General features: G+C 37.9%; 1 protein-coding gene across 3 annotated transcripts in view; it reads right to left on the bottom strand.

The window, feature by feature from the left end:
- PPME1 (protein phosphatase methylesterase 1) overlaps nucleotides 1-13,986 on the bottom strand; it is a 90,567-nt gene that overhangs the window by 12,326 nt on the left and 64,255 nt on the right. For all 3 annotated transcript variants that reach the window (XM_050756235.1, XM_050756237.1, XM_050756236.1), the window contains exons 6-9: nucleotides 11,376-11,530; nucleotides 10,772-10,862; nucleotides 5,776-5,841; nucleotides 2,797-2,920 (exon numbers count right to left, since the gene is read on the bottom strand). In XM_050756235.1, the coding sequence (XP_050612192.1) occupies nucleotides 2,797-2,920; nucleotides 5,776-5,841; nucleotides 10,772-10,862; nucleotides 11,376-11,530 (436 nt within the window). The remainder of the gene's footprint in view (nucleotides 1-2,796; nucleotides 2,921-5,775; nucleotides 5,842-10,771; nucleotides 10,863-11,375; nucleotides 11,531-13,986) is intronic.

Genomic DNA, 13,986 nt, shown 5'->3' with positions numbered 1-13,986 from the left:
ACAATAACAAAGACAGTGTGGTACTTGCATAAGGGCAGACATATAGATCAATAGAATTCAGAGTCCAGAAATAAAATCTAACATTTATAGTCAACTGATTTTCGGCAAAGGTGCCAAGATAATTAAATGGGGAAAAAGGAGCCTTTTCAATAAATGGACCTGGGACAGACTATTTATTGGATATCTACATGCAAAAGAATGAAGTTGGTTCCATTCCTGGTATTATATACAAATATTGACTCAAAATGGCCTAAATGTAAGAGCTAAAGAAAATTCTTAGAAGAAAACATAGGTATAAATCTTCATGACTTTCAGGCAAAGCCTTCCTAGATATAATACCAAAAGTACAAGGGACAAAAGGAAAAACAGATAAATTGAATTTCATCAAATTAAAACTGTCTGTACTTCTAAGAATGCCATCAAGAAAGTAAAAAGACAACCCACTGAATGGGAGAAAGTATTTGCAATTTAGGGATCTGTATCTAGAATATATATAGAACTCTTAAAATTCAGTAATAAAATCAAATAACCCAAGTAAAAAATGGGCAAAGTATCTGAAAAAACATTTCTCCAAAGAAAATACATAAGTGGACAATAAGCTCATGAAAAGAAACTCAATATCAAGAGTCATTAGGAAAATGAAAATCAAAACCACAATCAGATACTACTTAATACACATTAGGATGGCCATAATCACAAAGAGAGAAAATAACAAGTGTTGACAAGGATACTGATAAACTGGAACACTCATACACTGCTAGTGGGAATGTAAAAGGGTGCACCCGCTTTGGAAAACGGTCTGTCAGTTCCTCAAAAGGTTAAATATACTTACCATATGATCCATCAGTTCCAATCCTAGCTGTGTACCCAAGACAAATAATAAAAGCCTATATCCACACAAAAAGTTACACACAAATGTTCAAAGAAGTATTATTCATAATAGACAAAAATTGGAAACAACCCAAATGTCCATCAAGCAATGAATGGATTTAAAACTGTGCTATAGCCATACAATGGCACATTATTCAACCATATAGAGAAATGAGGTATTTGATACGTGCTACAATATGGATGAACCCTGGTAATTTTATTCTAAGGGAAAAGAAGTCAGTCACAAAAGACCACATATTATTAGTTCCATTTATATTTTATGTCCAGATTAGGCAAATCTATAGAGATTAGATTAGTGGTTGCCAAGGCTGGGAGGGTTGGGGAGAAATAGGGAGTGAATACTCATGGACACTCCTAATTAATGTGCCTCAGTTCACCCTCTCAACAGAACTGCTGGAGTTTATGAAACCACATAATTGGGCTTATAAAAAAATACAAAGAAAAAATGAGTTAGAATTAAAAATCGAGGATCTGGGTGTGTTTTAGCTTTAACTTTTATGTGTGACCATGGGCAAGTATCTGTACCTAAGTTGTAAAATGGTGATAATATCTACAATGCAGAACTAAAATGAGAATTAGAGATGATAAATGTGAAGCATTCAGCATAGTGCTTAGCACATAATGAGTAAAAAGCAATTAATTATATTAAGAGTCTCAAATCTACTAAATGCGTGCTTGATGACCTTGGGCAAATCTCTTAACTTCTGAGCCTCAGATTCTACACCGTAATATGGGAGAAAAGATCTCTCCACACCTCATAAGATGTTGAGAGGACCAAATAGACCATGCGTTATTTATACCTTTGTAAACTCTAAAGAGGTACCAAGTATTATATTTCTGATCACTGATTTTAAAGATGGCAAGAAGATCCTCAAATTTAAAATCCTGTTTAAAAGTGTATTCTCCTTCTTGCTAACAGCAGCATCTCCAAACGCAAAGAAGTAGGTCATTACATGTTCATTACCTGCCATTAGTAAGATGTTTATAATCAAATCCATCCCTAGTCTGCTGTTCATGATCACTAAACATTTTCAAGAAAAAAGCACTTGTTACCACTACTTGCCTAGCAAGTACTTATAAAACACTATTTATACAACCCTGAGCTAAATGCAGAGGGAAATTCATGCAGAACATCAGTTTCTGCCACAAAATACACATTTTTTGTTTGTTTGGAATACAATTCTTGCACAGAGGACAACCTGAGTCAACAGATGACTAGCAAAGGACCATAGGATTTCTGAGTGTGACTTATAAAATCAGTTCTATGACTTAATATGTACAACTTCAAAAAAAAAAAGTGCTAAGGTGTGTCATATAGACTTTCAGTGCTGTGTTGGAAAGAGAGTGATATCAATTAAGGTCAGAAAGCTTCCCCAAGGAAGCTGGGTGTGGTGGCATGCACCTGTAGTCCCAGCTACCGATACTGGGGAGGCTGAGCTGGGATGATCACGTGAGCCAAGGAATTCAGCCTGGGCAACACAGCAAAACCCAGTTTCAAACGAACAAACAGACAAAAAAAAAAAAGAAAGAAAATGAAAGAAAGCTTCCTCAAGGAGATAAACTTTGAAAGACAGATGGACAGGGTAAGATCTGAATGAGCTTAGAACAGACTAGTAGGAAATGGAATTTTTCTCATGGGAGGAAACACAGGAACAGAAGAACAGGTGAGAAAGCAGTCTGTTTTAGGGGAGGGTAAACAGTGTAAGTTTTATGTTCCAATTGGTCAGAGCTATCAACAGCGCTTTACATCTTATAGTTAAACTAAGTATCTCTTATGATAGTGTCTTTGTGCCCTAAAATACCTGACGGCAAACAAAAAGAACAATGTTATCAGCCCTTCCCCACCCACACACAGTTTGAACCATTCCATACTACATCTTTTCAAGAATCAATGTTTTAACCCACCTCCATGTCATCTTCCTTTTTCCTCTTGCTTATTGACTCACTTCCTTCCTCATCTTCTTCTTCTTCCTCTATGATTCCTTCCACTATAGATTTTGAGCCTTCTGGACTTGTAATTCCTTCACACCTAGGTTTTTTTTAAAAAAGTGCTATTACACACCTCTTTCCAATACAGAAATTATCTCAGAGATACTCATGGCCTTTTAAAATCAAATGTTAGATAAAACTTAACAATTATCCTGGTAGGAGGATAGAATTGTGCATTTCCAGGGCTGTGGAAATCATGGCCAATGTATAACTATACTCCAAGGGCTGGTTTCCACTTCTTACACCAATACTGACCCATAGAAAGGAAACAACCATTTCCTCAGGCATGAGTTTTATTGGCATAATCTTACATAATCTTCATAACAATCCTATGAAGTAGCCCTCAAGAGTTAAGAAAATTGTCTAGTATCACCTAACTCATAAGCGGATAAGGCTGGGATGCAAATCCAGGCTCAACTAACTCCAAAACATGGTGCTTTTCTGCTGAACCCTGCTTACAGTAGAACAAGGCTCAAACAGAATGATAAAAGGCCTCACTTTTTAATTAGCTGACAGAAACCATCTGAACCAACCAATTATTGTTTTTCTCTTTCAAATGGCATCTCTAGAACAAGCAAGATAAAAAGAGACTGGGATAAATTCAAAGGTCAGCGGTAGATTTTTAAGAATGATAACTTCTCCCTCTCTGTCTTCTCTGCCAAACCTTCAGTGAAGTGTACGTTCATAAATGTTTTGTTAAGTAGGAGTTTTATATGAAACTTGAGGTGCCAAGCTTCACATGTAGTATACAGTATAGATGTGATTTAAAAAATAGTGTAACAAAGAAACATATGCTTTGAATTTCTATAGCCTGTGGATCAGGAGGTTCAAGGCAATTTCACCTAGATCATAAGGGGCAGGAAAGTTCCAGCTATCTATGTGACAATTAACACACGTGCACATACACACTCTCCTACACATAGGTTTACTTATTAAGAGAAAACATCACTGGAAATAAAATTTTAAAATCACTCAACTATCTGCATATATGCCATGGAAAATGCTTTACTACTGATTAGACAAATTTGAGGTCTCAAAATATTTAGGAATTGAAAAGTGGGCAGTCTCACAGCTTATTCAAAGTCTTGCATTTAGACTACCTGGTATTTCTACTGAAATTGCCCTTTTAGGCATAAAACCCGTAATACAGGCCTTGAAGTCAAATACACAGGAGTTTGAATCTCAGCTATGTCATCCACGAGCTATGTGATCTTGGGAAACTACCTCTCTGAACTTCTATTTCCTCATCTATAAAGCAATACTTATCCTAAAGAGGTATTGTAGGGATTAAATGAGATAGTGCAAATGAATTAATGAATCTAGGTAATAAACATCAATGGCTCCTGACATTAAAAAAAAAGAGAGAGAGACAACCGGCTGGGCGTGGTGGCTCACGTCTGTAATCCCAGCACTTTGGGAGGCCGAGGTGGGCGGATCACAAGGTCAGGAGATAGAGACCATCCTGGCTAACACGGTGAAACCCCGTCTCTACTAAAAATACAAAAAATTAGCTGGGCATGGTGGCACTTGCCTGTAGTCCCAGCTACTCGGGAGGCTGAGGCAGGAGAATTGCTTGAACTCAGGAGGCAAAGGTTGCAGTGAGCCGAGATCGCGCCACTGCACTCTAGCCTGGGCGACCAAGTGAGACTCCGTCTCAAAAAAAAAAAGACAATCAGACATTATGTACTTCCTGATGGCAGTACACAACATCACCTATTAAGTATTCTGGCAAACAAAACACCTGATCCCAATGAAGCTTCTAGGTTTAACTATTTACAGAGAATATAAGGAACAAAAGAATATGTTAAATTATGGCCTGAGAATTCAATCAGCAAATCCAGATCACGGGAAATTCTATGGGGCAAACAGGAAGGTTTCCTCAAGAAATAAATTGCAAGGAATCAAAAAAGAAAGCGAGATACAAGTGGAACCTTAGATTAAAAGATGCATGAGAGGTGTATCAACCAATTGCTATCTACTTATTTTGATTTTGACTTTAACCATAAAAAATTATTTATGAGACAATCAGAAATGTGAATATTGATTAGATATTTGATGATATTAAAGAACTGCCAATTTTTTAGGTGTAATAATGTCATTGTGATGATGTTTAGAGAGTCCTTATTTTTAGATCATATGAAAATCTTGCAGAGGAAATTATATTTGTTTGGAATTTGCTTCAAAATATTTTGTGACTGGGGAAATACATAGGGGCACAGATGAAACAAATGAGACATAGTTACGGGTTAATAACCATTGAAAATGGACAATGGGCACACTAGGGTCCATCCACTATATTACTCTTCTTTTATATGTGTGAAAATTTTCCAAAATATAAGGTTTTAAAAATGAGACAGTGCATATAAAATACCTTGCAGAGTGCCTGGCAAATAGTAAACACTCAATGCGGTCATCATTTTCATCTAACTCCTGTCTGTTCTGTTGGGCAACATTTTCTCAATTCATCAAACTTTAAGTTTATTTTGTGACTATACAGCAATATCCAGAATACCATGTAATTCCATCAGGAAAGATCAATTGGGCTAAATAATCTTAGCTCATTCTTAGAATCTGGCTTTCACTCAGGCTATGCCAGAGCTTTTTTATTATAATTCCCTCACCGCCAGGTTTGGCTTAGAAGGAGACGGTTACTAGAATGAAACTCAGCCGCCATCACTAAGGTGAACATAATTTTTCATGTCTATGCTCTGGGATTCTTTGCTTTTTAACACATACAGTTTTGCTAAGGTAATCCAGTATTAAATAGAGGAGGAAAGAAAAGAAAGGGAAGGAAAGGAAAGGAAGGAGAGAAAGGAAGGAAAGCAAAAGAAAATCTGTAATTCCCTCACCATGTTTCTGCCTCTAATCAGACCAAGGGGGAAAAGTAAGACCTACTGTTTGACTTGGCCAACCATTGAGACACGGGCAGACTCCAGATTTCGAATCTGGCCACTCTTCACACTGGGAAAGAAAAGAATGAAGAGAGAAGGGTATTCAGTATCAATTGTATCAAATCATTGGAATCAAATAAATAATTCCACAGATTATGTGAGACCTAATAAAAAGTAGTGATCACCAGTGTTTCTTACTATAGAGATTGCCACTACTACTCACCTGGCTATATGGTTGTAAGCTAGGTAATAAAAATTAAGTAAAAACACCATAGCCATTTCAGTTCTGCAGCTATTTATCAAGAGGATACTAGGTGCCAGGCCTATATTCAAGAAGCACATAATTCAGTAGGGAGAAAAAGACACACATAATGTTAATATAACAAGGCAAGGTTCAAAGAAGGCACTTTATCATGAATGAGGAGGTCAGAGAAAGCTCCCCAAAGGTCACAGCTAAACTGAGAAGCATAGACAACAAGTTTAACCAGAAAATAAAAGAGGTTGGTTGGAGCATTCTAGGCAGAGGGCACATTGTGAGCAAAGGTGCTATGATGTGAAAGTCGGCAAGATAATGATTTTAGAAGACTGGTTGCAAGCAGAAGCAGGGAGGAGGCAAAGGGGAAGCGTGGCAGAATAGGATTGGTAGGCAGGCACCAGCTTCTCCAGGGCCTTGTGTGCTGTGCTACAGAGTTTAGGCTATCTGAATAAATTAGGCTTCTCACATTTGTCCACCTAAGTACAACTAAGGGCAAAGCAAAATGACTGCATTCCCAGGGGGAACTGGAAACACTGCCTGAAGCAAGCCACCAGGAGAAAGTGTTTCTTTAAATCTCATTTCTTAGTTTAAAAAATCATTCAAAATTTTAAAGCCCCCCTCCTCAGATAATGACATTATTTCTTACTTTAATGGTAAACTGAGGCAATCAGAACTATTACCTCGTCTTTTAACTACCAACTGAATAAACAGATTCACCAATAATAATATACTCTGCCTTGATGCCTGTTTAATACATGAAATATCTCTATTCCAATGAAGGCCAACCTTGGGCACTAGTTCCCATCCCCTCTTGCCTCTGAAAAGATACTGTTTCCTTCAGTTATCCTGTCTCTCTTTTGTGTCACTTTTTTTCTCTTGTGGATGTCACAACCATACTCTACTATCCAGCCTTTAAAAACATTCCCAATGCCACATTCACTACTACCTATTAATCCATTTCTCTGCTCTCCTACATAGCAAAGCTCCTCAAAAGAGTTATCTTGCTTTCTCTACTTTGTCACCTCTCATCCTTTCCCCAACTTATATCTGATTTTTATCTCCCATTTATTTTCAGATATTTATTTTGTCAAGGTCACTTCTATCATGCCAATTCTAACAGTCATTTCTTGGTCCTCATCTTACTTAATCTCTCTGCAGCATCTGACACAGTTGTTCTCTCCCTCCTTCTACAAACACTTGCTATACTCACCTGGTTTTCCTTTTACCTCATCAACTGTGCCTCTTCAGTTTCTTTGTTGGATCTTCCTCTTCCTCCCAAGCTCTAAATATTGTGGAATATCCCAAGACTCAGTCTGGGATCTTTTTCCTATCAATATCAAGTTCCTAGGTCTTCACATTCAATCTTTCACCTTTAAATATTAACTATGTGATGACGATTCTCCAATTTATCTCTAGTTCAGCCTCTTCTAATCTTCTAACTAGTATATACAATTGCCTACTTAACATTTCCACTTACATATGTAATAAGCATTTGAGTTTATCCAAACAAAACTGATTATCTGCCCCTTATTTGCTCCCATATCTACTTCTTTCTGTTTCTACCATTCATCCAATTGCTTGGGCTAAAAACCTAGAAGTCATCCTTAAGTCCCTTCCTGCCCTCCCCCGTCTCTCTCCCAACAGCCAATCCATAAACCAGTCCTGTCAGCTTTACCTTGAAAATACATTAAAAAATGACTCTCTTTCTTCCTCTGTTGCCATCCTAGTCTATGTTTACCATTCTTACTCTCCTATACTACAACAGTCTCCTAACCAACTTCATACCTTATTCCCCACTTCTTCTTCTATTCGATTTTCCTCAGAACAGCCAGAGTGGTGTAACCAAGATGCAAATTTGTATCTGTCTGACCTCAAAGCCCAGGTTTCCCCTAACTTTTTTGTTTTGTTTCAAGACAAGGTCTCACTTTGTTGTTAAAGCTAAAGTGCAGTACCATCATCATAGCTCACTGTAACCTTGAACTTCTGGGCTCAAATAATCCTCCCACCTCAGCCTCCTGAGTAGCTGGGACTACAGGCACATGCCACCACACCCGGCTAATTAAAAAAAAAATTTTTGTTTTTTTTTTGTAGAGACAGGGTCTCACTATATGGCCCTGGCTGGTCTCAAACTCCTGGCCTCAAGTGATATTCCTATCTCAACCTCCAAAAGCACTGGGAGTACAGGTGTGAGCCACCACATCTGGCCTAAAGCCCAGGTTCTTAATGACTATACCCCTGCTGCCTCTCATTAGGAAACCTATGAGAGCAAAAGCAGTAATTAACTGGCTTTATATCGCAACATAAAAAAAATCTGGAATAGCCAAAATGGCCATCGGTCATAAACCTGATTCAGATATCCAGCAGAATAAAAAACAAAATTACCAAATACCTCATAGTATAACAATTTTCAGGTTCAGAAAAATCAATGACTCTCATGAAACCCAGTATCTTAACATTTAACAAACATAACCCTTATGCTATCCTGTATCTGGCAAAAGAAACAAGACTCTACCTTAAGAGAAGGCCTACCATGATACCCAGGCTGCATGAGGTACCCTTCTTCTATATCCCCTGGCTTCCTTCGTTGTGTTGTGTTTATCCATTTCCTTGTTTGCATCCCCAGTTTTTTGATGATAGGAACTGAGCCTGATTCATCCCCCAGTTCTTAGATCAGGTACTGACACATCTTAGGCACTAGAAAAAAAAATTTACCGAATAAATTTTAAAGTTTGGAAATGGCCAGATGCAGTGGCTCATACCTATAATCCCATGACTTTGAGAGGCCGAGGCAGGCGGGCAGACTGCTTGAGTCCAGGAGTTCAAGACCAGCCTGGCCAACATGATAAAACCCTGTTGCTACAAAAAAAAAAAACCCAAAAAACAAAAATTAGCTGGGCGTCGTGGTGCACATCTGTAGTCCCAGCTACTTGGGTGGCTGAGGCAGGAGGATCGCTTGAGCCCAGAATGTCAAGGCTGCAGTGAGAGCTGTAATCACGCCATAGGACGCCAGCCTGGACAACAGAGTGACACCCGGTCTCAAAAAAAAAAAAAAAAAAAAAAAAAGTATGGATAAAAGAGAGATGGGCTTTAGACAACTGAGCCAACTCTAGAATAACTTTCTCACTGGTTGTTATTGTGGAAGCAGGCAGGGCACCTGAGGTACAAGCCAAGCTGGCAGCAGCTACATTCTTGATGCTGTCTGCCCAAGATAGAGAGATCTTTGATATTTCCGCAAGAATAGGAATCCTGCATCACAGTAGTGAACAGGAAGTGGTAAAAACAACTTCACCAAACACAAACATCATTCTGACAAGCCATATTCTTGCATAAGACCCTTTGTCCTAGGAAAACTCCTAGGATATATTTACCAAGTCCTAAATTTCCACTTGATATCTGATTCAGTTAACAGATATATTCTGCCTGCTAGGGCAGTCTGCCATATGCTATATGAAAGTAAAAAAGAAATACAGAATAGCTTCTTCCCTTATGATGCAGGAAGGGCATTAAGACAGACATTAATAAAAATTAATATGAGCCATATCCCTCAAGGGAGGATTGGAAAACTTAAGGGTATACAGTGCAATATAATAGAGACTTAAAGGTCTCTAGTAATTTTGCTGAAAGAGTCATCTGGGTGGTTTGGAGAACTTAAGAGAAAATGTTCTGAAGAAGGGACTGGAGATAGAGTTAGAAGAATAGGAAGGAAGATAGGATGATGAAGACATTTATCCAAAGACTGATCTCCTTGTGGGAAGGGATAGTGTTTTATTCATCTCTGAATCTTCACCTGTTAGCACAAAATAAGTGTTTAATAAATACTTTATCAAATGATTAACTGAATTAATGAATAAATTCATTCCTTTGCTTAAATGGAATTCTGACACTGATTTTTATAAAAACTACCCATTGAGTTTATTTACCCAAAATCCAAATAAACGTGAGGGAATGGAACCTATAGCCATCTTCCATTTCTCCACCATTTTATCTGAAACACAGCAAGTAAATCTAAAACCATGGAGCGTCAGAGGTGGATGAGGCCTTAGAAACCACCTAGTCTAACCTCTCACCTCAGAGGCAGAAACAGCTAGACCCAGCAGATGATCAATAATTACTAAGATTCCAGGAGGCACTACAGTGTATTGGGAAAAGAACGGGCTTCAGACAACTGAGCCAAATCTAAAATATTTTTAAATATTCAAAAAAATTCTGCTGTTTATATAATGTTTCCTCATATGTTATTACAATAAAGCATGGCAACTGAAATTCTATTCCTCGAACTTGGCGCTTGACCTAAAAAAGAAGAAAAGCTACAATCTAACATTTAGAATAAAGGCAACAGTGGCTGGGCACTGTGGCTCATGCCTGTAACCCCAACACTTTGGGAAGCTAAAGCAGGAGGATTACTTGAGGCCAGGAATTTGATTACTTGATTACTTGAGGCCAGGCTAAAGCAAGAGGATTACTTGAAGCCAGCCTGGGCAACATAGCAAGACCTCGTTTCTACAAAAAATTTAAAAATTAGCCAGGCTTGGTGGTGTGCACCTGTAGTCTTAGCAAATTGGGAGGCTGAGGTGGGAGGATTGCTTGAACCCAGGAGTTCAAGGTTGCAGTGAGCTAGGATCATGCTACTGCACTCCAGCCTGGGTGATAGAGTGAGGCCTTGTCTCCTAAATAAATAAATAAGTAAATAAGCAAGCAAACAAACAAATTAATTAAATAAAGGTGACAAAGATTTGTTGGTTACCTCCATTCAATAGCATTCTCCAGAGACTTGAAGGTTTTAGGACGACCCCGTAAGAAATTCTGCATGCTATTAAGTGCATCCATAGCTGTACCTGGATGTTAAACAAAAACTGTAACCACATATTTAACTTATTCTGAGCATTTACACTCACTGAGTCAATTACTATATATCTGCTCTTGATGACAGCAGAATTTAGTGATGCTTGCAGAGAAATAAACATGGCCCTCAATAATTTTTGCCACTGGGGTATTCACTCCTTTATGTCATGCCCTCACACTGAAGAGGATGACTTATATTCACAAGCAGCAGTGTGACTTCTGAAGCTCGGTCAGAAAAGACATGGAAGCTTCTTTTTATATGATTAAATACAATTATGGAACATACATAGGATTGAAATAGTATGCAGTCATAAAAATATGTTAATGAAGAGTTTTTGATGACATGGAAAAACAGTTATCTTGTATAAACTTAAAAAGGATGTAAAGACAGAGGGACATATTTCAAGGTGAATGAAATCAACAATAAACTAAGACAAGGTAATAATCTACCATGGATGTCTCTTATTAAGTGAAATCCTGATTTGGTCCGTGCTAAGAAAACTCACCTTCTACAACATCAATCATGCACAGACCCAAGAGGCTTGGTACCAGGTTGGATGATGCTGTGTGGACTGCAATAGCACCACCCATGCTATGTCCAATCAGCATAATTGGAGGAGGAAGGTCCCCATACATGGCTTCAACCACATTGCCAACATCTCTGTAAAGAGAAGAAAAATATATAAGAATGCTTTCGGACAACACTATAAAAACGGTTTTCTTTCCCAGTTCCTTCCTTTGGTGTGTAACAGTTCTGGGAAACTGTAAAAGTCTATTGGGCCATCTTACAAACATACCTATGTAAACCTTCTAACATGCCCCCAGTATCAATATGTGTAGCCACACACCTAGCTCTCCTGATAAATGGCAGGTAAAGGACTAAGAACCCAAATTACTGAATTTTCCTTTACATCACACTTTCACTGTTCCACATATGTAGTACAATTACGTAAACATATACCTTTATTTTGAACCTAAGATTCAAACTCTGGAAAAATCATTTAACTGCTCTGTTTCAATTTTCCCATCTATAAAACAAGAAAAAAAATTTATTAAGCATTATAATGTAGTAAACCTCGAGATCACAAGATGAGCCCCAGCCTCAGTTTATTTTTCACTATGTGATCTTGGATTAGTTACTTAATCTCTCAGAAACTGAGTTTCAACATTTATAAAAAAAGAGAAAAATATCACTGACTGCTCTGGATTGCTTTGAGGATTAACTGAGAGGTGAACAAAAAAACACCTCGAAAGAGTAAAATGCTTCACAAATGTTAATTATTATTTACAATTTCTCATTTGTTTGAAGGATCAACATAAATGTAAGTACAGTGCTCTGAGAAACTAGAAAGGTGTTCAGAGCTCATTTTATTGGCTTTGGTTCTAGTCTTCAATTATGAATGGATCTGTTTAACAAAGACCAATTTTAAAGCTTTGAAAATTAGAACTGAAGTATGAAGTTTGGTTTTTAATTGCATGTAGGCCTTCCTTGCTATAGCAATAGGTGGACAAGAACAGTAAGGTGTGTTTCTGGAGACCCACTGGCTCTACTGCCTTATTATAGATATATATATTTTAGGCTAGTTCTACTCCCTTCTTTTGGGAGTGGCTGGTTCAACTTCAAAAGAAAGTTTTGTCTTGCTGAGCGTCATTACATACCTTAAGCGCACTCACACAGTGTTAACCAAATATAGCAAGTGTCAATGAAGGAACACAGACTTTCATATATAATCTCTACAGTATTCATAATGGCAAAGGCAAATGTTATTAGTTCTGTAGGAATTGATTTTTAAAATCTCATACAACAATGGCAGGAGTGAATAGGGTAGCCTCGGCAATTGTAGACCATCTCAATGGGAGATAGGGAGGCCACCAAACTTTGTAAGTGAAAACAAATGGTTTAATATTCCTTCGGACTTAAATTTAAGATTAAGACAGAAAGTGAAGCAGTTCAGGCAGTCATCCAAAGCGATAACAAATAGTTAAGATGAAAAGTCCAAGCTTCTTTGACACTAGTGCTGCTTCTATACGAACACAAAATTCTCTCCGGGAGACAAAATGATATGAAGGAAAGAAAAGAGAACTAATACTTATTCAGTGCTTCTTTTTCAGTTGTGCTATAAAACTTTCTTATAACATCACCTAATGTAATCCCTCAGCAGCCCTGTCTAGAAGGGTCTGTATTAATCAATTAATCTCACTGGGTCTATAAATATATTATTGCATTTCTACCAAGTAAATATATTATTGCATTTCTACCAAGTAAAAAGAGCTGCATTTTCTTACTACATATTACATATTTTCAATGTTTCAATGGGTTAACCAATTTATGCACTATTGGAACACTAAGCATGTGAGAGTTATTTATATTCTACTGCCCAAGGTCATCACCAAGTTCTGATTGCAAAAATTCAAAAAATTGCAACCTCAGGTATAAATGGTAAAGCCATCTCCCCTTGGCATAGGGTATTGTGAATTCAGAGTAATTTCATGAAGTCAAAACTATAATGCCTTTGCCCAGAGGCCACTGGAAAATATCAGGAACAAAGACTTGATACAAGTGGTCTTGGCCCAGTGCGGTGGCTCAAGCCTGTAATCTCAGCACTTTGGGAGGCCGAGGCGGGTGGATCACGAGGTCAGGAGATCGAGACCATCCTGGCTAACATGGTGAAACCCCGTCTCTACTAAAAATACAAAAAACTAGCCGGGCGTGGTGGCGGGCGCCTGCAGTCCCCGCTACTCGGAGGCTGAGGCAGGAGAATGGCATGAACCTGGGAGGCGGAGCTTGCAGTGAGCCGAGATCGCGCCACTGCACTCCAGCCTGGGCGACACAGCGAGACTCAGTCTCAAAAAAAACAAAAAAAGCAAAAAAAAAGTGGTCTTTAGAGTAAGTAACACAGAGGAAATTATTATACATACAGTTTCTAAAAAATAAAACAGGTAGTATTCCAAAGCTAATTCTGCATATTAAAATAACAGACCAGAAAAAATTATATCCTCAATTAATCTAAAACAACACTGGATATAATTTTGGGGGCAAACTTTTTTTTTTTTTTAAAGAAAAGACTAAAGTTTAAAACATGTTTATATTAAATATCAACATGTAATTTCCAGAAT

The sequence above is a fragment of the Macaca thibetana genome, chromosome 14 (assembly GCF_024542745.1).
Source record: "Macaca thibetana thibetana isolate TM-01 chromosome 14, ASM2454274v1, whole genome shotgun sequence".
Lineage (NCBI taxonomy): Eukaryota > Metazoa > Chordata > Mammalia > Primates > Cercopithecidae > Macaca > Macaca thibetana.
The sequence above is the reverse complement of the archived record's forward strand: the minus strand, read 5'-3'. Positions and strand labels throughout refer to the sequence as shown.